The sequence below is a fragment of the Oncorhynchus mykiss genome, chromosome 16 (genome assembly GCF_057628025.1).
Source record: "Oncorhynchus mykiss isolate SJ-2025 chromosome 16, ASM5762802v1, whole genome shotgun sequence".
Classification (NCBI taxonomy): domain Eukaryota; kingdom Metazoa; phylum Chordata; class Actinopteri; order Salmoniformes; family Salmonidae; genus Oncorhynchus; species Oncorhynchus mykiss.
The window spans coordinates 57,195,595-57,220,176 of NC_143037.1; the positions used below are offsets into that span (position 1 = coordinate 57,195,595).

At 43.6% G+C, this 24,582-nt stretch overlaps 1 protein-coding gene across 3 annotated transcripts in view; it reads left to right on the forward strand.

Moving 5' to 3' along the window:
* Window positions 1-245: 245 nt before the first annotated feature.
* Window positions 246-24,582, forward strand: part of LOC110492307 (helicase ARIP4) — a 78,457-nt gene continuing 54,120 nt past the window's right edge. The window contains exons 1-2 of one of the 3 annotated variants that reach the window (XM_021566521.3): window positions 246-353; window positions 12,957-13,146. In XM_021566521.3, the coding sequence (XP_021422196.3) occupies window positions 13,014-13,146 (133 nt within the window). In that variant the 5' untranslated portion in view covers window positions 246-353; window positions 12,957-13,013. Of the gene's footprint in view, window positions 447-1,033; window positions 1,148-12,956; window positions 13,147-24,582 lie in introns of those variants that run through there. The other 2 variants (XM_021566520.3, XM_090203468.1) reach the window with 2 other exon arrangements.

The following is a 24,582-nucleotide window of genomic DNA, read 5'->3' on the forward strand; positions in this document are numbered from 1 at the left end:
AAAATGGGTTAATTTTATGGTTTTGAAATTCAGGCTTAATTTAACATATTTATTTATTTTGGTGGTATAGCAATTGGATATTAATTGCCTGTCTAAATTGCAGTTGAGCTCAATGTGTAGCAAAAAAATATGTGAATCAACATAATAATTAGTTTGCGGCGTATTTAACTTTATGCATATTAATGTATTACGCAAACTGATCATGTGTCTGAATCAATTTGATCCCCATTTTCGCCGAATTTCTTAAGAGTTTGGCTGTGCGTTTCCGGAACTCTCGAATTTGATTTTGTATTCCTGGAGGGGACCGACAGCGTCGTTGCTCCTCAAGAAACTGATGAAAGAAATCTCAACCTGTATGTAACAGAAAATGTATTGACAATTGAATGCAAATTAATTGACCATTTAATGCAAATTATTCAAGAAATTTGACGTAGCGAATGCGAAAGGTAAGGGTACCTTTTCGTTTGCATGCCAAATGTAATTGTGGGAGATGTCATTGTTAAAATTTTTTGTCGTGTTTCGTCTGCCCAGTGTGTCAACTGTGGACAATGGGAGCCTAGTGCACATCATCGGTGCTCAGACTGCATTGCCATTGCAGTGAGTGCATGTTATGAAACGTGTGCTTTTTCATAAGCCTTACAGCAAAGCAGTGGAAATAGAATGACAGCAAAGAAACATTCAATCTACAACAGTCAAATAATAATTCACTTCAGTGGCATTGCTTGCTGAAGTGTTGACTGAAATGTATACCTACGTCAACCTTAGCTGACTAAACTCAACTCCATGGTGAAGGACGTTTCTGATTAACTTCATCAACGGAGTTGACCAGGCTTTGTGGAATTCGGCTCCAGCTACATTTAGTCGCCCAAGGTCAATACTTCCAAAAATGTAAATTTAAGGAACGCTTGCCTTGTACATTTGCCCTCTCTAGTTGTCTGCCTTTCTTTATTTGCTGAAATCCAAACTTTTAAATTAAATATTTAATCAAATACTACCAACTCTTTCCTTGTTGAGATTGAATTGGCACATGCGCATTCACGCTGCAGTAACAATGAGGAAACAGTTGGTTGTATTTGATGTGTTATAAAAAATTATGGATTTCAGCAAACAAAGCTATGCAACTACAGATTACAAGCATAAGTACAAGGTAGGCGTAAGCGTTTCATAATGTTTACATTTTTAGTATTGACCTTGGGCAAATACAGTAGATGTAGTTGGAGCTGAATTCACCATAGTCAGCTAGTTCAAACTTTGGTTTTGGTTGTTGTTTTTTGGTGTGACATAACTAAAATCATGCATGTTCTTATCTTCTGTAAATATTTTTTTAAATGTAGTCATATCTGTCTCTGCAAGATTTGTACCATTTATTTTTGGGGAATAAGAATTGTGACTTGCCACAGATTCCACTTTGTCATCTTTAAAAATATCTAAAGGTTTCTAAGGTACAGTATGTTGTGCTGAGGGATTCGGCTCTTTGCCCTGGTCACTTGGATTAACTGCTGGTTCTTTTTTTGAAGGGAATTCAAAGACATTTGCTTAATTTCCCTTTACATAATGTATCCAATAAACTCTACCCAGTCCCAAACCCAACATTAACTGTTCTGTGAGCACTTGGGGAAGATGAAACAATCTTTTTACGCTGTCACACCTTGTTCTTTTTAGATTGCTCTTGTAACATTTCTTTTTTGTTGGCTAATTTGTCTTCCATCTGCCATCGGTTCCATGTGAGTCCATTGTCATGGTTGAGCAGACATGTATTATTTCTACAGCAGTTAATTTCTTTACTTTTAATCAACCACTCCATTAACGTTGTGGTTAGTGTCTCTTCTTATCCCCTTGGCTCACACTGAAAAGTCTTAACCACACAACACAGTACACCTTTGTGCTCAGAGTGTCTATTCTCTCTGTCTTTTCTCTGGAGATTGTTGCTGAGCCACCTCAGTGAGGTGTGTCTCAGAGCAGCATACAGATTCCAGGTTTGATCTATCGGGAACATTTTAAATGGCCTTCTCCTTTCAGAAGGTCCGGGGGTGGCTGCTACTGGCACTCCTTTGCTTGCTCACTCTGTTCCTGCGAACAGGCACAGAGGGAGACCTGCAGGCGAGGGAGGGTGTCGTGACACAGCGCAAATGTCTCCTACGCACTCCCTCGCTCCCGGCCATCCCGAAATGAGGAGCCGCACTCTTCTTTTCTTCTCCTGCCTTGAACTCTCCAAACTTTGAACTCTGTCCCTGTCTCCTCATCTTCTCTTAATCATGAAGTTCATGCACTTTTCTTTCTCTCGCCCACCCAGCAGGTGTGTAACGTCCCTGTTACAGGTGTAAAAAACGACATGTGTAGAGGTAGGTATGTATGCATGCATGCATGACTGATGAGCTGGCTCCATTATTTATGGACCCATGGCCTGTACATACTGTACTGTACTAGTCTGAGTGGAGGGGCATTTATTTATTTTTGCTAGCCTATTAAGTAGAAATCAAAAGGCGAGCAGAATGTGTGTCTATCTAAACTCAGCAAAAAAAAGAAACGTCCTCTCACTGTCAACTACGTTTATTTTCAGCAAACTTAACGTGTAAATATTTGTATGAACATAACAAGATTCATCAACTGAGACACAAACTGATAATATGTCCCTAAACAAAGGGGGGGGGGGTCCAATCAAAAGTAACAGTCGGTATCTGGTGCGGCCACCAGCTGCATTAATTACCGCAGTGCATCTCATGGGCTGCACCAGATTTTCCAGTTATTGCTGTGTGATGTTACCCCACTCTTCCACCAAGGCACCTGCAAGTTCCCAGACATTTCTGGGGGAATGGCCCTAGCCCTCACCCTCTAATCCAACAGGTTCCAGGCGTGCTCAATGGGATCGAGATCCGGGCTCTTCGCTGGCCATGGCAGAACACTGACATTCCTGTCTTGCAGGAAATCACGCACAAAACGAGCAGTATGGCTGGTGGAATTGTCATGCTAAAGGGTCATGTCAGAATGAGCTTGCAGGAATGGTACCACATGAGGGAGGAGGATGTCTTCCCTGTAATGCACAGCGTTGAGATTGCCTGCATTGACAACAAGCTTAGTCCGATGATGCTGTGACACACCGCCCCAGACCATGACGGACCCTCCAAATTGATCCCGCTTCTGAGGACAGGCCTCGGTATAACGCTCATTCCTTCAACGATAAACGCAAATCTGACCATCACCCCTGGTGAGACAAAACCGCAACTTGTCAGTGAAGAGTACTTTTTTGCCAGTCCTGTCTGGTCCAGTGACGGTGGGTTTGTGCCCAATGGCGACGTTGTTGCCGGTGATGTCTGGTGGGGACCTGCCTTAAAGCAGGCCTACAAGCTCTCAGTCCAGCCTCTCTCAGCCTATTGCGGTGAGTCTGAGCACTGATGGAGGGATTATGCGTTCCTGGTGTAACTCAGGCAGTTGTTGTTGCCATCTTGTACCTGCCGCGCAGGTGTGATGTTCGGATGTACCGATCCTGTGCAGGTGCTGTTACACGTGGTCTGCCCCTGTGAGGACGATCAGCTGTCCGTCCTGTCTCCCTGTAGCTCTGTCTTAGGCGTCTCACAGTACGGACATTGCAATTTACTGCCCTGGCCACATCTGCAGTCCTCATGCCTCCTTGCAGCATGTCTAAGGCACATTCACGCAGATGAGCAGGGACCCTGGGTATCTTTCTCTTAGTGTTATTCAGAGTCTGTAGAAAGGCCTCTTTAGTGTCCTAAGTTTTCATAACTGTGACCTTAATTACCTACCTCTCCTCTTACCTACCTGTAAGCTGTTAGTGTGTTGTTTTTTTGAATTTTTACCCCTTTTTCTCCCCAATTTGGTGGTATCCAATTGTTGTAGTAGCTAATATCTTGTCTCATCGCTACAACTCCCGTACGGGCTCGGGAGAGACGAAGGTTGAATGTTAGTGTCTTAACGACCGTTCTACAGGTGCATGTTCATTAATTGTTTATGGTTCATTGAACAAGCATGGGAAATGGTGTTTAAATCCTTTACAATGAATATCTGTGAAGTTATTTAGATTATTACAAATTCTTTGAAAGACAGTCCTGAAGAAGGACTGTTTCTTTTTTTCGCTGATTTTGTATATACACAAAAATCAAGCCATGAGGTTGAATGAATTGTGCGTAGAGCTCTGAGACAGGATTTTGTCGAGGCACAGAGCTGCCTCTTCCCAAAAATTCTTGAAGCATTGAAGGTGCCCAAAAACACATTGGCCTCCGTCATTCTGAAATGGAAGTTTGGAACCACCAATGCTTCCTATAGCTGGCCACCCTGCCGAACTGAGCAATAGAGGGAGAAGGGCCTTGGTCAGAGAGGTGACCAAGAGCCCAATGGTCACTCTGACAGAGCTCCAGAGTTCCTCTGCAGAGATGGGATAATATATATATTATCCCAACTAGTCAAGTGAGTTAAGAACAAATTCTTATTTACAAGACTGCCTACCCAGGCCAAACCCGGACAATGCTGGGAAAATTGTGCGCCGCCCTATGGGACTCCCAATCACGGCCGGATGAGATTCAGCCTGGATTCGAACCAGGCACCGTAGTGATGCCTCATGCACTGAGATGCAGTGCCTTAGACCGCTGCGCCACTCGGGAGCCTTTCCAGGACAAGCATCTCTGCAGCATTCCACCAATCAGGCCTTTATGGTAGAGTGGCCAGACAGAAGCCACTCTTCAGTAAAATGCACATGACAGCCCGCTTGACGTTTGCCAAAAGTCACCTAAAGGACTCTGACCATGAGAAACAAGATTCTCTGGTCTGATGAAACCAAGGTTGAACTCCTTGGCCTGAATACCAAGCGTCACTTCTGGAGGAAACCAGGCACCGCTCATCACCTGGCCAAAACAATTCCTATGGTGAAGCATGGTGGTGGCAGCATCATACTGTGGGTATGTTTTTCAGCGGCAGTGACTGGGAGACTAGTCAGGATCAAGGGAAAGATGAACGGAGCAAAGTACAGAGAAATCCTTGATGAAAACCTGCTCCAGAGCTCTCAGGACCTCAGGACCAGACTGGGGTGACGGTTCACCTACCAACAGGACAACGACCCTAAGCACACGTCCCGAAGCCACTCCTGCGTGGTCTTGGCTATGTCTCAATGTCCTTGAGTGGCCCAGCCAGAGGTCGAACTTGAACCCATCTCTGGAGAGACCTGAAAATAGCTGTGCAGTGATGCACTCGATCCAACCAGACAGAGCTTGAGAGGATCTGCAGAGAATGGGAGAAATTCCCAAAATACAGGTGTGTTAAGCTTGTAGCGTCATACCAAAGAAGGCTCAAGGCTGTAATTGATGCCAAAGGTGCTTCAACAAAGTACTGAGTGAAGGGTCTGAATACTTATGTAAATGCTATATACTGCTCGCTTAACCCGGAAGCCAGCCGCACCAATGTGTCGGAGGAAACACCGTACAACTGGCGACTGAAGTCAGCGTGCATGCGCCTGGCCTGCCACAGTCGCTAGAGTGCGACGGGACAAGGACGCTGGACCAATTGTGCGTCGCCTCAAAGGTCTCCCCGTCGCAGCCATCTGCGACACAGCCTGTTATCTTACCCGGGCTGTAGGGTTTTTCTTTTCATTTTACTATTTTCTACATTGTAGAATAAGTGATGACATCAAAACTATGAAATAACACACGGAATCATGTAGTAACCAAAAAAGTGTTAAACAAATCAGTGAGTCACGTGGCTTGCTATATAAAGCAGACATCTAGCCATTCAGTTACTGTTCGTTTGAATGTTAGGTCACTCACTTTGCCCATTCTAAGTGACTTTGAGCATGGTATGATCATCGGGGCCGAGTACAACATTTGTTTGCAGAACGCCATCTCGGAATGCACAACTCACCGGTCCTTGTCACGGATGGGTTATTGCAGTAGACGACCACACCGGGTTCCACTCCTATCAGCTAAAAACAAGAAGTGTTTCCAGTGGGCACGCGATCACCAACACTGGACAATTGAGGAGTGTAAAAACATTGCCTGGTCAGACTAATCCTGGTTCCAGGTGGCTGGTCTCAACAATCTCACAGGTGAAGAAGCCGGATGTGGAATAACTTGGCTTGCATGATTACAGGTGGTCTGCGGTTGTGATGCCGGTTGGACGTACTGCCACATTCTCTAAACAATTTCTCTACCATAAGCCTCCAACGTTAACTTTCAATCATCTAGCAACAGCTCTGGTGGAAATTCCTGCAGTCATCATGCCAATTGCATGTTCCGTCAACTTGAGACATCTGTGGCATTGTGTGGTGTGACAAAAAAGCACCTTTTTGGTTTCGGGGCTGTTTAAATGAGAGCTCTGTTTTTGCTTGTTGGCTGCTTGTTTCTTGAAATAATTAGTTTGAAAAATGCTGAGGCTAAGATCACTGATAATAGCCTATCCCTCGGACACTTATCAGGCTGCTGATTTCAATGTTTTAAGGGAGACTTTTTAAATCCTCCAACACCTAACCATTCACAACTTAAAAACAATGTATATTTTCTTTGATTTACTGTGTGTGTGTGCAGTGCTCCCACATCTCAGTTTTGGTTTGTGTGGGTCACTGGATAGGAAGCAGTGTCTGTCTGGTGAGGGAAGGTGGGGTGTCTGTCCTTATCTAGGTTACAGCACCACTGTTGTTGATGTTAGCAGGTGATTGTTGAGCAGAAACTCTGTCTGTGCACACTAACCCTCACGTAGATATGCAATCCCAGACCACTCCTTTTCAGATGTCTTTTCCTGTCCACACCTGTCTATTAGGGCCGGGATGATACCAGTATTGCCATATCTTTCCATTACAAAAATGAAAACGCGTAACAGATCAAACTCATTGGTCTTTTAACCTGCTGTATGTGAATGATTGTGTGCTATAGCTTGGAAAATAAATACATATGACTGGGTGAAAACATAAAGATGTTCCTTAACTTCCTAAAAAGTTAAATCCGCAATGTGTTTTGTTTACTTGCTATGATACTAACGAGTATCGCGATACTGGTATTGTCCCGGCCCTACTATCTATTGCCCTCAAACTCAACTCTGGACCTCGAAGCCAGTTCCACAGGTTCCCCTCTAATCAGGGACTGATTTAGATCAGGGGCACCAGGTGGCTTCAATTTAACTTTCTGGTAGAACAGAAAACCAGCATTCTCCGAACCTTTTAGGGTAAAGGCGTTCGCATGCTTCCCAGCTGAAATAGTTCAGAACAGTTTGCATATATTATGACAGCATTTAGTGACGTTTTTGTTAGTTTGGGACTTCGGCTAGGTTTTTTGGGGGGGGGCTGTTCGGCCACACTTTTGTATTTTTTTTTTTCTCCGGCAAGCCGAAGTCATTAGCCAAGGTCTTACGCCTCTTTTCAGTGAGTTGGTCAGCAGTAGGGATTCAACGAGAGACAACTTGTCCTCAGGCACATTTTTTCACTTGAGAAATACTGCACCGAGCATTCTAGTCAGATGAAAAATTGCGCAACAAAATGAATGACAGATTGCTTGAGTTATCTCAGATTAATTGAGACTATTTTGAGGAAGTGTATACTTCGGCGTCTCAAAATGGACAAACGGAACTATTGACGCTTTTTTTTCCTAGTTTTTCAAGCGAACGTCTTTTCTAAGGGAGTATGTGAGCACACTCATTCTGTTCACCTTGCCGAACTAAAGCATGCTGACGCCTTAAGAGTTGAATATCTCTGGTCTATTGTGTCCCTTGACTCCAGTGACCCTTCGCTCGTTGGAAGTTTTTCAATAAATTGTTATATTTGTAGCTACTTTTTAAGTAAATATACCTGCAGTTAACTTGTGATACGTCAGGAGATAAAGGAGATCCACTTCAATCAGTGTAGCTGAAGTGGAGGAGATGGGTGAAAGGATTTTTAAGCCTTGAGACAGTTGAGACATGGATTGTGTACATGTGCCATTCAAAGGGTGAATGTGCAAGACAATAGATTGAAGTGCCTTTGAACAGGGCATGGTAGTAGGTGCCAGGCACACCGGTCTGAATCAAGAACTGCAACGCTGCTGGGTTTTTCACACTCTTAGTGTTTTGTACACTCTGCATACAATGCCTTCAGAAGGTATTCATACCCCTTGACTTATTCCACATTTTGTTGTTACTCGGGCTGTTACGGTAACCGTATTACCGCCACACCAGTGGTCATGAGTCATAATGACAGTCAAATTCCACATTCATGGTAATTAGGCTTCTCCAAGCTCTGCTGCTGCTGGTCATTAGTAGCCTAGCAAAGTTGCTAACTGCCTGGTACTCAGCACTCTATTGTCCCTCTAATCACTCTGACATCAATGCAAATGTAATCGAATATCTAATTAAAGACTTAATGAGAGCCCATGAGCTCATGTTGCACAACATTTCTATAGTCTATGCATATAGAGGAGGATCCCATCATCTTTCTATAGGCTAGGCCGACTATTTATTCTCTCCTAATATTAATCACATTCCTTAAATTTACAACAGGAGTATAGCCTACCTGGCTGGCATGAAAATAAACCACTGGGAAATGCGTCCTCCATTCGCCATTTAAGTGAAAAGATGGCATGTTTTGTTTTCTGCTGCCCCTGTTTGGAGACGGGTGCATGTTAAGGGTCCATTCTAAATCAAAACTAATTTCATGCATATATTATCTAGTATATAGGGTTGTCCCTGACAAAAAAAAGAACTGTCGACCAAAAAGTCACCTGCTCTTTCGACCAATCGATGGCTCAACATGTTTAAATGTGTATTTTTCCATATATAGACACAACCTATGTGTTTTAATAAAATCAACTATATGCATTGAGCTTGTCTGAGGCTTTAAGCTTACGGTTTGATGCCTCCAGGGTGCCAGAGATCTAGATAACCAGAAGGGGAAAACCCAACTCTCCTGAAGTTAAAAGACAACATGAGTCTGCAACATTTCTCATGTGGAATGCCAACTTATCTTACCATTTTTACCAATCTGCATGCCAGTTATGATTTTCAGATTCACATTTTCATGAATGTTTCATTTAATTTGTCTTCATAGCTCAGTCATTGTAATGTGGTTCATCAAAATTCTATCTAAATTAAAATTTTACAAACCTAAAAAGTAACTTCGGTTGCCAACTATGTAAAAATAGCCTACATAAAGCCAACAAATAAAAACATTGCAGCCTGCAGGTAGAAAATATCCTGATAATTAATATGCTATAAATCACATTTGCCACACATGGCCTGTTTGCATCGAACTTTAAACATTGTATCAACTATTCACTTGGGTGTGGCCAATGCTTGCACCAGCAAACTTGCAACATTTTATAAAATATTCTGGGCACAGCTGTAGGCTATTTGTGCAAGGTATAAGAAGCAATGCTTGACTTGTTCAGGAGCTCACCTCACCTCAAATGTTCTACTGTTTGAGCTCCTGTTCCTCTTATAGAATATTAACTCAAAAGTATTGTGGAGCTCCTGCACCTACATATAAACAGTACCAGCACCCAAAATGAGTACCTGAACTTATTTCAGTCCAAGTCCAGCACTGATAAGAAGCCTATTTTATGACATTTCCACTGAATTAGAGCATTACATTTTTCCCTTTCACTCTGAGTGGTTATCGAAAAGAGAGAGTTGGAAAGATTTTTCAAATACATTGAGGAAATATTGTCATTCTCAATGGATATAAAAACGGACTTTGTTTGCTTGCTATTTGAGGTGAAGAAAAACATTACTTTGAGAAGCTCCATTGGTCATTAGTGGTGGTGTGTTAAGCCAATCAGAAATACTATCAGATCTCCAAATGGGCGCATTTATATGACTACATTTGCATGCAGGCAAGGAAGTCTATTGGCCTACTACTATGCGTGCACGTACTTACTCAACATTGACAGGAGCGCTCCAAACAAAAGACAATTACAAAACTGGTAAATGGAATTATATAAACCAAAACTTGTTTCTCAAAAGTGTAGTATAGGTTGTGCGCTCTGCAAATAACGTGTCCACTGGCATGGCATTATAAAAAAATGGAATGTATTCTCAGACATTACCTGAACCGAACAAATGGTAAATGTACTACTGGTGATATATGTAATGGGGAATTGATATGCCCTAACAATCGAACGTGAATAATTCACACAATGAAGTTATGAAACCATGAATGTGCACATATTGGCGGGAGAAAGCGCATTCTGGAGAGAGACATGCATTGTGCAGCCACACTCCCCTTCTTGGACTGTGTCATCCCCGCGGCTTCCACAATGGATTAGTTCACTGAGATGGGCAAGAATAAGACGGGTGTCTTTGCGCATTATTAATTGCACACATCTGCTCAACTAAAACAATCAACCAGTCTAATAATTGGGGTCAGCCCTAGTCTGTAGGTCTGCTCCTGCAAGTAAACGGTGTGTTCTAAATGTTAGCCTTGTGGTATAGTCTACTTCCAGGTCGGCCTCTCTCCGCGTCCCACTTATGTAAGCTTCATTGCATCACAAGGGGTGATTTTATAGGTTTTCCAATATGTAAGTCCCAAGTGCAAAACATTTTTTAGGCTCTTTACAAACCCAGTTACCAGAGACTTCATGTGTAGGGCTTTGCAAGTAGGACATTTTTTATATATATTTTACTGAAAGCTGAAGTCACTCCTTTCTTGATGAACAAGAGGAATCATGACATTGACAAAATATACTGTGTATATATAAGTATGTGGACACCCCTTCAAATTAGTGTATTTGTTTATTTCAGCCACACCCGTTGCTGAAAGGTGAATAAAATCGAGCACACAACCATGCAATCTCCATAGACAAACATCAGCAGTAGAATGGCCTTACTGAAGAGCTCAGTGACTCAACGTGGCACCGTTATAGGATGCCACCTTTCCAACAAGTCAATTCGTCAGATTTCTGCCCTGCTAGAGCTGCCCTGGTCAACAACAGAACGGGACTGCCGAGTGCTGAAGCGCGTAGCTCAAATAAATTGTCTGTCATTTGGGGAGTTTCTTCCATTCTTCTCTGCAGATCCACTCAAGCTCTGTCAGGTTGGATGGGGAGAGTTCCTGCACAGCTATTTTCAGGTCTCTCCAGAGATGTTTCTCATGTTCTGGGAGACTTTAGGTGCCTTTTGGCAAACTCCAAGCGGGCTGTCGTGTTTTTTTCCGTCTGGCCACTCTACCATAAATGCTTGATTGGTGGAGTGCTACAGAGATGGTTGTCCTTCTGGAAGGTTCTCCAATCTCCACAGAGGAACTTTGGAACTCTGTCAGAGTGACCGTTGGGTTCTTGGTTACCTCCCTGACGAAGGCCCTTCTCCCCCTGATTGCTCAGTTTGGCCGGGCGGGCAGCTCGAGGAAGAGTCTTGGTGGTTCCAAACTTCTTCCATTTAAGAATGATTGAGGCCACTGTGTTCTTGGGGACCTTCAATGCTGCAGGATTTTTTTGCTACCATTCCTCGACACGTTCCTGTCTTGGAGCTCAGACAATTCCTTCAACCTCATTGCTTGGTTTTTGCTCTGACATGCACTGACAACTGTGGGACCTTATATAGACAGGTGTTCCTTTCCAAATCATTTCCAATCAATTGAATTTACCACAGGTTGACTCCAATGAGGTTGTGGGAAGGATGATTAATGGTAACCAAGATGCACCTGAGCTCAATTTCGAGTCTCATTGCAAAGGGTCTGAATGTCAAGGTATTTCTGTTTTTTTATTTTTATACATCGCTTTGGCATTATAGGGTAGAGGTCGACCGATTTTATGATTTTTCAACACCGATACCGATTTATTGGAGGACCAAAAAAGCCGATACCGATTTAATCGGCCAATTAAAAAAAAATAAAAGAAAGTATTTTATTTGTAATAATGACAATTACAACAATACTGAATGAACACTTATTTTAATATAATACATCAATAAAAACAATTTAGCCTCAAATAAATAATGAAACATGTTCAATTTGGTTTAAATAATGTAAAAACAAAGTGTTGGAGAAGAGGTAGCGCAAGACTGCATATTCCATAACATAAGGCTAAGCTAGGTAGGTGAAGAGAGTCTCATGACTACAGAATTGTTCTCAATCTTGAATGCCTCCTTCCTTATTGCTGAATAGGCTATAATGTAGAATAAAGCTCCTTTTTACTCGAACAATAACATATAGGCTAGGCACACACGTGCATACACTCACATAAAGTTAATCAACAGCCCAATAAAGCAATATTCAGCAGCACCACAACACCATCCTGGCTGGCCGGGACTCACACTGCTGAGGGGGCAGTGTGGGGAGACGAGCAGTGTGGCAGAACACGGCCTTGGTGTTGGAGGACGTGTGTGTGTGTGTGTGCTCTACATCAGTGGTTCCCAAACTTTTCACTTGGGCTCCCTTCCATCATTGGAGATCATCCCAGTATCTCTACTTGCACATTCATCTTCTGCACATCTATCACTCCAGTGTTTAATTGCTAATTGTAATTATTTCGCCACTATGACCTATTTTATTGCCTTACCTCACTACTCTTACTACATTTGCACACACTCTATATAGACTTTTCTATTGTGTTATTGACTGTATGTTTGTTTATCCCATGTGTAACTCTTCTGTTTGTGTCGCACTGCTTTGCTTTATCTTGGCCAGGTCGCAGTTGTAAATGAGAACTTGTTCTCAACTGGACTACCTGGTTAAATAAAGGTGAAATAATCCAATAAATAATGCCTCTAGGGTATGCGCCCCACAGTTTGGGAAGCACACTGTCTTGGAAACATTAAGGATGGGAAGGTGTGGTTGTTGACATGTGTGAAGATGAAGTCCATGTTGTATGGGTGTTGTTACAGGGCTTTGAGCAATTCTGTGTGTTTTCAGTTATCCCTCTGCAACGTTAAGTTAACAGTAGAGTGTTAATTCATTCAATTGTTATTTTTATTTGCATTGTACGACAGAACAAAGACAACTGTGTAGGCTGCATTTTATGCCAAAGCAGTGTTGAGATAAGAAGTGTGTGTTGCAGGTGACCTGTGTGTGGTGAGGATGCCTAGGTAATGCCTCCGGGTGACAGAGGGACACCATGTCTGACAAAGGGATCTCAGGAAGAGACATGGAGCCCCACCTCCTCAACAGTGAAGAAGAGGAGGATGAGCTGGAAGAAGAGGAGGTGGAGAAGGATGAGAACAACGGAGATGATGAAGAAGACTTCCCTGGTAGGTGGAAACTGAAATAAGACTGACACACACAGAGAGATTAATGTTGTCTAAAGAAATGCTATCACTAGAGCTGATATGACAGTTTCATGGTATTATGTCCAGCATGGACAGGGTTAACTATGATGCTTATTCCTCCTTGATGGGAGGAAAATTATCTGTAATTGAGGAGTTGCATGTAAACATGAGTGATATTGAACTGATTTTGACAAGTTGTTTTAATACAGTCTTATCTCCTCAGTTGTGTTGGTTCCCCTTTCTGATTGTCTAACAGCATTTGCACAGTTTATTCAGGGTAGTCTTTGGTAGCATAGATGAATCCTGTCTAAACTCTGTTCCTCTTCAAGAGAGGTCGGCTGTTGAACGTGGAAGAAAAAAGAAAAGAGATGGTTGAGTAGGATGAGGAGAAGGGGATATGAAGAGGATGAGGTAAAGGGGTTTGTTTTTTACCTCTCCCAGCCTCGGCGCTGCTTGCTGGGTTGTGGTGACACCCAAAAACGGCTGTGTGAATATGTTACACAAGCGCGTTATGAAAGACTGCCCTCTACCCCTCCCCTTCTCTTGGTCTGTGCAGCTATGCCTCGTTCAGCCCCATAGCACCGCCACTGCATCCTTGCAGCACACATGCGCGCAGCTACATTGTTAGGCATCAGTTAGATTTTGTTGTGGGAATGAATAATAGTTTGAGCCTGAATCTGTGTTCTCTGTTCTTTTTGTCATGTTTTCTAATAGAAATATTTGGTTCACAGTCAGGAAAATGGATTGCCCCTTGACATGTAGGCTAGCTAGTGTACGTTGACTCTACTCAGTGTCAGACCTTACGCACTCGCTCACACTCCTGCCTACTTTTTCTCACACACTCTGACACGCATGCCGACATACACAAGTCACACACACGAACACGTATACAGTTGAAATTGGACGTTTACAAACACGTTTAAACTCAGTTTTTCACCATTCCCTACGTTTAATCCTAGTAACAATTCCCTGTTTTAGGTCAGTTAGGATCACCACTTTATTTTAAGAATGTGAAATGTCAGAATAATAGTAGAGAATTATTTATTTCAGCTTTTATTTATTTCATCATGTTCCCAGTGGGTCAGAAGTTTACATACACTCAATTAGTATTTGGTAGCATTGCCTTTAAATTGTTTTACTTGGGTCAAACGTTTCGGGTAGCCTGCACAAGCTTCCCACAATAAGTTGGGTGAATTTTGGCCCATTCCTCCTGACAGAGCTGGTGTAACTGAGTCAGGTTTGTAGGCCTCCTTGCTCGCACATGCTTTTTCAGTTCTGCTCACAAATTTTCTATGGGATTGAGGTCAGGGCTTTGTGATGGCCACTCCAATACCTTGACTTTGTTGTCCTTAAGCCATTTTGTCACAACTTTGGAAGTGTGCTTGGGGTCATTGTCCATTTGGAAGACCCATTTGCGACCAAGCTCTAACTTTCTGACTGATGTCTTGAGATGTTGCTTCAATATATCCACATAATTTTCCTACCTCGTGATGCCATCTATTTTGTGAAGTGCACCAGTCCCTCCTGAAGCAAAGCATCCCACAACATGATGCTGCCACCTCTGTGTGTCACGGGTGGGATGGTGTTCTTTGGCTTGCAAGCCTCCCCCTTTTTCCTCCAAACATAACAATGGTCGTTATGGCCAAACATTTCTATTTTTGTTTCATCAGCCCAGAGGACATTTCTCCAAAAAGTACAATCTTTGTCCCCATGTGCAGTTGCAAACCGTAGTCTGGCTTTTTTATGGCGGTATTGGAGCAGTGGCTTCTTCCTTGCTGAGCGGCCTTTCAGGTTATGTCTATATAGGACTCGTTTTACTGTGGATATAGATGCTTGTGGAAACGGGTACAAAAGTATCTTCACAAGGTCCTTCGCTGTTGTTCTGGGATTGATTTGCACTTTTCGCACTAAAGTACGTTCATCTCTAGGAGACAGAATGCGTCTCCTTGAGTGTTATGATGGTCCCATGGTGTTTATACTTGCGTACTATTGTTTGTACAGATGAATGTGAGCTCTTCAGGCATTTGGAAATTGCTCCCAAGGATGAACCAGACTTGTGGAGGTCTACAAAAAAATTTCAGAGGTCTTGGCTGATTTCTTTTGATTTTCCCATGATGTCAAGCAAAGAGGCACTGGGTTTGAAGGTAAGCCTTGAAATGCATCCACAGGTACACCTCCAATTGACTCAAATTATGTCAATTAGCCTAATTAGCCTATCAGAAGCTTCTTAAGCCATGACATCATTTTCTGGAATTATCCAAGCTGTTTAAAGACACAGTCAACTTAGTGTATGTACATTTCTGACCCACTGGAATTGTGATACAGTTAATTATTAGTGAAATAATCTGTCTGTAAACAATTGTTGGAAAAATGTATTGTGTCATGCACAAAGTAGATGTCCTAACCGACTTGCCAAAACTATAGTTTGTTAACAATACATTTGTGGAGTGGTTGAAAACAGAGTTTTAATGACGCCAAACTAAGTGTATGTAAACTTCCGACTTCAACTGTATATACATGAACAAAAATATAAAAGCAAACATTTGAAGTGATGGTTTCATGAGCTAAAATCCCAGAAGTGTTCCATACGCACAAAAAGCTTTATTCTCTCAACTTGTGCACAAACTTGTTTACGTCCCTGTAAGTGAGCATTTAAGCCTTTTGTCAATATAATCCATCCACCTTAAAGGTGTGGCATATCAAGATGATGATTAAACAGCTTGATCATTACACAGGTGCACCTTGTGCTGGACAATGAATGGCCACTTTAAAATGTGCAGTTTTGTCACAGAACACAATGCCACAGGAGTCTCAAGTTTTGAGAGAGCGTTTAATTGTCATGACTGCAGGAATGTCCACCAGAGCTGTTGCCAGATAATTCAATGTTAATTTCTTTACCATAACCACCTCCAATGTTGATTTAGAGAATTTGGCAGTACATCCAACCTCAACCGCAGACCACGTGTATGGCGTCGTGTGAGCAAGTGGTTTGTTGATGTCAAGGTTGTGAACAGAGTACCCCATGGTGGCGTTGGGGTTATGGTATAGGCAGACATAAGCTACGGACAACGAACACAATCGCATTTTATCGATGACAATTTGAATGCACATGGATACCGTGACGAGATCCTGAGGCCCATTGTCACACCATTCATCTGCCTCCATCACCTCATGTTTCAGCATGATAATGCACAGCCCCATGTCTCAAGGATCTCTACACAATTCCTGGAAGCTGAAAATGTCGCAGTTCTTCCATGTCCTGCATACTCACCAGACATCTCACCCATTAAGCATGTTTGGGATGCTCTGGATCAACTTATGGCAGCATGTTCCAGTTCCCGCCAATATCCACTTTAAACGATCAAAACCCGGCAGAGAGTTTAAGAAGTTTTTATTGATTAGCATTAGTTTCCGCCAATATCCAGTAACTTCACACAGCCATTGAAGAGGAGTGGGACAACGTTCCTCAGGCCACAATCAACAGCCTGATCAACTCTATGCAAAGGAGATGTCGCACTGCATGAGCCAAATGGTGGTCACACCAGATATTGACTGGTTACTCCACGCACCTACTTTTTATTTTTTAGGTATCTGACCAACGGATGCTTTTCTGTATTGCCACTCAATTGAAATCCATAGATTAGGGTCTAATTTATTTATTTAAATGGTCTGATTTCCTTGTATGATCTGTCCCTCAGTAAAGTCTTTCAAATTGTTGCATGTTGCTTTTATGTTTTTGTTCAGTATAATAATAACAAAGTGCATTGACTTGTTTCAAATAGGTTTTTATTAAGAAGCAAATCCATGTGCAAAGAATTGTGATCTCCCCTTTTTACATAGGCGTAAGACAACAGTAACATCCTTTTAAACAAACGGATGCATCAAACAATACAACCAATAAATTAGAAGGGAAAGAAAATGTAAAACCAGTAATGGAGTGTAATACGATAGTGACATTTCTTAGTTTGATAACCTAATGTGACAATCCTCTCCAATCTGACATTTCTTAGATTGTGTACTAGACTAATATTTAGAGGTAATAACTTGAATGATAGTAAAGAAATGCTACTGATAATAACAGTGTAAAGGTAATAGGGAAGTATGCGGCAATTCCCCAGAACGATGACCGTGTACCGTCTGACCAATTACGGTAACCTCAAATTTCAAGACCGTCACAGCCATGCCATCCTTAGTACACCACAACCAAGCAGTCCAACATGTGCTGTTGATACAGAATCTATCTGCGACAACTTGTCTGCCAGAGGCCATGGAAGATGGAGCACTACACACACAGGAAGCTTAATGTTGGTGCCGTGGTTAATACCCCGTCTGGTGCTCCCCCAATCCAGCCCAGTCACGGACCAGGATGTCCTGCTCCCAGGCAGACTAAATAACTTTTTTGCCCACTTTGAGGACAATACAGTGCCACTGACACGGCCTGCAACGAAAACTTGCGGTCTCTCCTTCACTGCAGCCGAGGTGAGTAAGACATTTAAACGTGTTAACCCTCGCAAGGCTGCAGGCCCAGACGGCATCCCCAGCCGCGCCCTCAGAGCATGCGCAGACCAGCTGGCTGGTGTGTTTACGGACATATTCAATCAATCCCTATACCAGTCTGCTGTTCCCACATGCTTCAAGAGGGCCACCATTGTTCCTGTTCCCAAGAAAGCTAAGGTAACTGAGCTAAACGACTACCGCCCCGTAGCACTCACTTCCGTCATCATGAAGTGCTTTGAGAGACTAGTCAAGGACCATATCACCACCCTACCTGACACCCTAGACCCACTCCAATTTGCTTACCGCCCAAATAGGTCCACAGACGATGCAATCTCAACCACACTGCACACTGCCCTAACCCATCTGGACAAGAGGAATACCTATGTGAGAATGCTGTTCATTGACTACAGCTCGGCATTCAACACCATAGTACCCTCCAAGCTCGTCATCAAGCTCGAGACCCTGGGTCTCAACCCCGCCCTGTGCAACTGGGTACTGGACTTCCTGACGGGCCGCCCCCAGGTGGTGAGGGTAGGCAACATCTCCTCCCCGCTGATCCTCAACACTGGGGCCCCACAAGGGTGTGTTCTGAGCCCTCTCCTGTACTCCCTGTTCACCCACGACTGCGTGGCCACGCACGCCTCCAACTCAATCATCAAGTTTGCGGACGACACAACAGTGGTAGGCTTGATTACCAACAACGACGAGACGGCCTACAGGGAGGAGGTGAGGGCCCTCGGAGTGTGGTGTCAGGAAAATAACCTCACACTCAACGTCAACAAAACTAAGGAGATGATTGTGGACTTCAGGAAACAGCAGAGGGAACACCCCCCTATCCACATCGATGGAACAGTAGTGGAGAGGGTAGCAAGTTTTAAGTTCCTCGGCATACACATCACAGACACTGAATTGGTCCACTCACACAGACAGCATTGTGAAGAAGGCGCAGCAGCGCCTCTTCAACCTCAGGAGGCTGAAGAAATTTGGCTTGTCACCAAAAGCACTCACAAACTTCTACAGATGCACAATCGAGAGCATCCTGGCGGGCTGTATCACCGCCTGGTACAGCAACTGCTCCGCCCTCAACCGTAAGGCTCTCCAGAGGGTAGTGAGGTCTGCACAACGCATCACCGGGGGCAAACTACCTGCCCTCCAGGACACATACACCACCCGATGCCACAGGAAGGCCATAAAGATCATCAAGGACATCAACCACCCGAGCCACTGCCTGTTCACCCCGCTATCATCCAGAAGGCGAGGTCAGTACAGGTGCATCAAAGCTGGGACCGAGAGACTGAAAAACAGCTTCTATCTCAAGGCCATCAGACTGTTAAACAGCCACCACTAACATTGAGTGGCTGCTGCCAACACACTGACACTGACTCAACTCCAGCCACTTTAATAATGGGAATTGATGGGAAATTATGTAAATATATCACTAGCCACTTTAAACAATGCTACCTTATATAATGTTACTTCCCTACATTATTCATCTCATATGCATACGTATATACTGTACTCTATATCATCGACTGTATCCTTATGTAATACATGTATCACTAGCCACTTTAACTATGCCACTTTGTTTACATACTCATCTCATATGTATATACTGTACTCGATACCATCTACTGTATCTTGCCTATGCTGCTCCGTACCATCACTCATTCATATATCCTTATGTACATATTCTTTATCCCCTCACACTGTGTACAAGACAGTTGTTTTGGAATTGTTAGTTAGATTACTTGTTGGTTATTACTGCATTGTCGGAACTAGAAGCACAAGCATTTCGCTACACTCGTATTAACATCTGCTAACCATGTGTATGTGACCAATACATTTGATTTGATTTTGATTTTAATGCATAAGAACATTTGTGACTTAAATGGACATATTCATCTGGGCTCTGAAGTTTCTTTGGTGCTCGTTCTACCTCCCTCCCGATTTCCTCTCCCTCGGATAATGGTCACAGACTGTCACCTATGCCACCTGCTCTGCGCTGTTTCTGTCGCCATAACAACTGGAGCCTGGACGCTTGCTCTCTCCCCCTTTCTCTAAGTCGTGTGCGTACTTATATTCTCTTCCTCTCCCTGTCTTTTCTCTCCTCTACCAATCCTTTTGCTGCGATACCTTACCAACGCTCCCACAGGAAGTTCAGTTCCCACTTATCTTCTTTCTTTTCTTCCTCCCATCCCCCTCTCCCTCTGGTTCCCTTGTGCTGGTGTGAGAGCTCAGTCATGTAGCAGCAGCCCTATATGAGGTGCTATGTTTGTGCCCTCCACCTTCCCTCTGTGCTGTGGCCCTCCACCTTCCCTCTGTGCTGTGGCCCTCCACCTTCCCTCTGTGCTGTGGCCCTCCACCTTCCCTCTGTGCTGTGGCCCTCCACCTTCCCTCTGTGCTGTGGCCCTCCACCCTCACTCTGTGTGTAGTTCAAAACAACACTAACAGCCGGATGGAGGCAGGGGGGAAAAGTATATTTGGGGTAGCAGCTGAGGTTAGACGGACAGAGAGGTGTCGTGCCATAAGCAAAGCATAGAGTGACTGACTGTGTGAAGCTGAGGGACAGACTGACATGCTGCAGGCAGGGAGAGAGACCAGGGGAGAGGCAGGCAGGGAGACATGCAAGGGGGCAGTCATGGATAGAGGCTACAGGTCGACCGATTAATCGGAATGGCCGATTTAATTAGGGCCGATTTTCAAGTTTTCATAACAATCGGAAATCTGTATTTTTGGGCGCCGATTTTGCCCTTTTAAATTTTTTTTGACAACTTTATTTACCGAGGCAAGTCAGTTAAGAACACATTCTTATTTTCAATGACGGCCTAGGAACGGTGGGTTAACTGCCTTGTTCAGGGGCAGAATGACAGATTTTTACCTTGTCAGCTCAGGGATTCAATCTTGCAACTAGCTAGCATTAAACTTATCTTATAAAAAACAATCAATCATAATCACTAGTTAACTACACATGGTTGATGATATTACTAGTTTATCTAGCGTGTCCTGCGTTGCATATAATCATTGCGGTGCGCTGTTGCGAAAAAGGACTGTCGTTGCTCCGTGTACCTAACCATAAACATCAATGCCTTTCTTAAAATCAATACACACAAGTATATATTTTTAAACCTGCATATTTAGCTAAAAGAAAGGTTAGCAGGCAATATTAACCAGGTGAAATTGTGTCACTTCTCTTGCGTTCATTGTACGCAGTATATGCAACAGTTTGGGCCGCCTGGCTCATTGCGAACTAATTTGCCAGAATTGTACGTAATTATGACATAACATTGAAGGTTGTGCAATGTAACAGCAATATTTACACATAGGGATTCCACCCGTTTAGATAAAATACGAAACGGTTCCGTATTTGTTTTCAAAATGATAGTTTCCGGATTCGACCATATTAATGACCTGAGGCTCGTATTTCTGTGTGTTGTTATGTTATGATTTGATAGAGCAGTCTGACTGAGCGATGGTAGGCACCAGCAGGCTCGTAAGCATTCATTCAAACAGCACTTTCGTGTGTTTTGCCAGCAGCTCTTCGCAATGCTTCAAGCACTGCGCTGTTTATGATTTCAAGCCTATCAACTCCCGAGATTAGGCTGGTGTAACCGATGTGAAATGGTTAGCTAGTTAGCGGGGTGCGCGCTAATAGCATTTCAATCGTCACTCGCTCTGAGACTTGGAGTAGTTGTTCCCCTTGCTCTGCATGGGTAACTGTTGTTGATGTGTCCCTGGTTCAAGCCCAGGTAGGGGCGAGGAGAGGGATGGAAGCTATACTGTTACACTGGCAATACTAAAGTGCCTATAAGAACATCCAATAGTCAAAGGTATATGAAATACAAATGGTATAGAGAGAAATAGTCCTATAATTCCTATAACTACAACCTAAAACTTCTTACCTGGGAATATTGAAGACTCATGTTAAAAGGAACCACCAGCTTTCATATGTTATCATGTTCTGAACAAGGAACTTAAACGTTAGCTTTCTTACATGGCACATATTGCACTTTTACTTTCTTCTCCAACACTTTGTTTTTGCATTATTTAAACCAAATTGAACATGTTTCATTATTTATTTGAGGCTAAATTTATTTTTATTGATGTATTATATTAAGTTAAAATAAGTGTTCATTCAGTATTGCTGTAATTGTAATTTATTATTAAAAATAAAATTTTAGAATCGGCTGATTTTAATCGGTATCGGCTTTTTTTGGTCCTCCAACTATCGGCGTTGAAAAATCATAATCTGTCGACCTCTAATCGAGGCAGGCAGGGAGAGGGGACGGAAAGGTGGCAGTCAGGGAGAGGGGTCGACAGGGTGGCAGGCAGGGTGGCAGTCCTGCATGCAGAGGAGGAAGGCAGGCAGGGAGAGAGGCAGACTGCAGGCGGACTGTATGGGGCGGGGGGGCAGACAGACATGCTGCAGGCAGAGAGAGGGGCCGACAGGGTGGCGGGTCGGCAGGGTAGCATGCAGGGGGAGAGGCAGAGGGGAGGAAGGTGGGCAGGGAGAGGCAGACAGGCAAAGGGGACTGTATGGGGCTCCCCACCCCCTGGTTCCTGTGAAGTGGCACAGAGCTGCAGCATGTGTCAGGGAACAACAGGAGCCATTAGTCAAAAATGTAGTTTGAAGAATAGTCAAGGGGGTCTGAGAGCAGCTGAAAATAACCTGGAGACAAGACCAGGGGGAGGCTCTGTAGAAGGTCAAGGGTGTGTGTGCGAATGTGTGTTTTATGTATGCGAGACCATGGATATGCAGCCAGAAGTTCTAGTAGGTTTAAAGCACCTTGTTACAGCTCAGAGGGCCCAGGGCTGGTTCCTCTCCCTGGCAGAAGCTCCTGTTTCTGGGTCAAGTTGAGTGTGTGAGCTGTGTTTGTGACCTGGATATTTGGTGAGTGAGGGAGCAAAGGTGACGGGGGGGGGGGGGGGGGGGGTTCTTCAGTAAAGTCTGTGGCAGGGTAGCCTAGTGGTTAGAGCGTTGGACTAGTAACCGGAAGGTTGCGAGTTCAAACCCCCGAGCTGACAAGGTACAAATCTGTCGTTCTGCCCCTGAACAGGCAGTTAACCCACTGTTCCCAGGCCGTCATTGAAAATAAGAATTTGTTCTTAACTGACTTGCCTGGTTAAATAAAGGTAAAATAAAAAAAATAAAAAAAAAAAAATTCAACGAGAGCCGACTAATTTTTTTGATTTAGTAATACTGCACCAAGCATCTTAGTTGGATGTAAAATTTCGTGACTAAAACATCATAATGAAAATGTGAAAATTAACTCATGAAGTCTGTCATTATCTTCGATTAATTCTGACTTTTGAGGAAGAGTATACTGGCTACGGTGTCTCAAAATTGACAAACAGGACTATTTCCAATTTCTTTTCTTTTTTCCCCCCCAATTGTAGGTCTTTTTAAGGGAGTATGCGAGCACACTCGTTCGGCTAGCCGAGTTCAGTTCGGTTGGCGCCTAGGCCCTAGACGAAGCATGCTGACTCCTTAAGGCTGTCATTGTCAAGAAATAGCTGCTCCCCATCAAAGACAACACCTCTTTTAAGAGTTTGTGTGTGTTTTTTTTGTATGTGTTTTTTTTTATGTGTATGTTTCTGTGTGTATCTGTGTTGGTTGGTGGTAATAGCAGGGAAGTCTGTCTGTACAGCAGTAAACAAATCCAGCACATTGTTTCGTATGTGTGTATCTGTGTTGGTTGGTGGTAATAGCAGGGAAGTCTGTCTGTACAGCAGTAAACAAATCCAGCACATTGTTTCGTATGTGTGTATCTGTGTTGGTTGGTGGTAATAGCAGGGAAGTCTGTCTGTACAGCAGTAAACAAATCCAGCACATTGTTTCGTATGTGTGTATCTGTGTTGGTTGGTGGTAATAGCAGGGAAGTCTGTCTGTACAGCAGTAAACAAATCCAGCACATTGTTTTGCCCCTGCTTTTCTTTTGCTGTGTCACTCAACAGGAACGTTCTGATATGGATTTGAATGTTTATCAGTGTCAATTACCCAGTTCATGCCCCCTTTCATTTGCTGAGACTGTTTATGTAAACAGAAATGTGAGCTAAGAGACTTGAGAGAAGTAAAGGCATGTCTATGGAGATGTGGTAAAGTTGAGCATGGGAGAAATGGCCTACTCTTTGGGATGAGAGAAGCTAGCAATCTTTATAGGGCTGCTTCTACCTCTTCTTTCCCCTCCTTCCCACCCTCTCTTGTTTCTAGCTCTTTCCTCCACAAGGGGAGGCTGGGGAGGGGATTGTAAAGATGTGTTTTTAGTGTGTGTGCAGCCTCCACGTGAGTGTTTGTAAAGTGATCCGGGTAAGGTGTGTGTTTGGAATGGTCCCGGGACCTGGCTCCACCACGTTGTTGAGCGCCCTCTTACTTTTTCCTCAATCCATCTGTTCCCTCTGTCCGAATGAACTCTTACCTCCATTACCTAAGGCAGCCTCACTGAGGAGGGGCCTGCTGACTTCATGGCGACATGGGTGTCAGTTGGTGGGGTGACTCTCCCGGTGGAAGGGGTGTTTGTGACGGCCAGACAGAGCTGGGCTGCTTTCAGCCACTCATTGTTTTATAATTGTCCCTTGTGGCTCTGCTTACAGAACCATGCTCTCAATACTCTGGAAGTCTGGGGAAGAGTGGAGCTGACATGGATACTCTGGCTTGGCAAGAGGACAGAGATGAGACCCATTCTAGAGTAGGAGGATATCATTGCTTATACAGAGAGGTCATGGGTAAAAGTGTCTAAACCTGTTTTGGGGGTTTGAGGTCTTGGCTAGGAGGAGGTGGAATCTTGAGTAAGGGGGAATTTCGCGTTAGCAGTAGCTGAATAGCCGTGGAGGGAGGTTTCATACATTTTATTGTATTGTCTAGTTTTGGTCCTCTTTTTCTCTGTCTTTCCCTTCTCCATCCTTCAAGAGTGCATATGTTTAGAC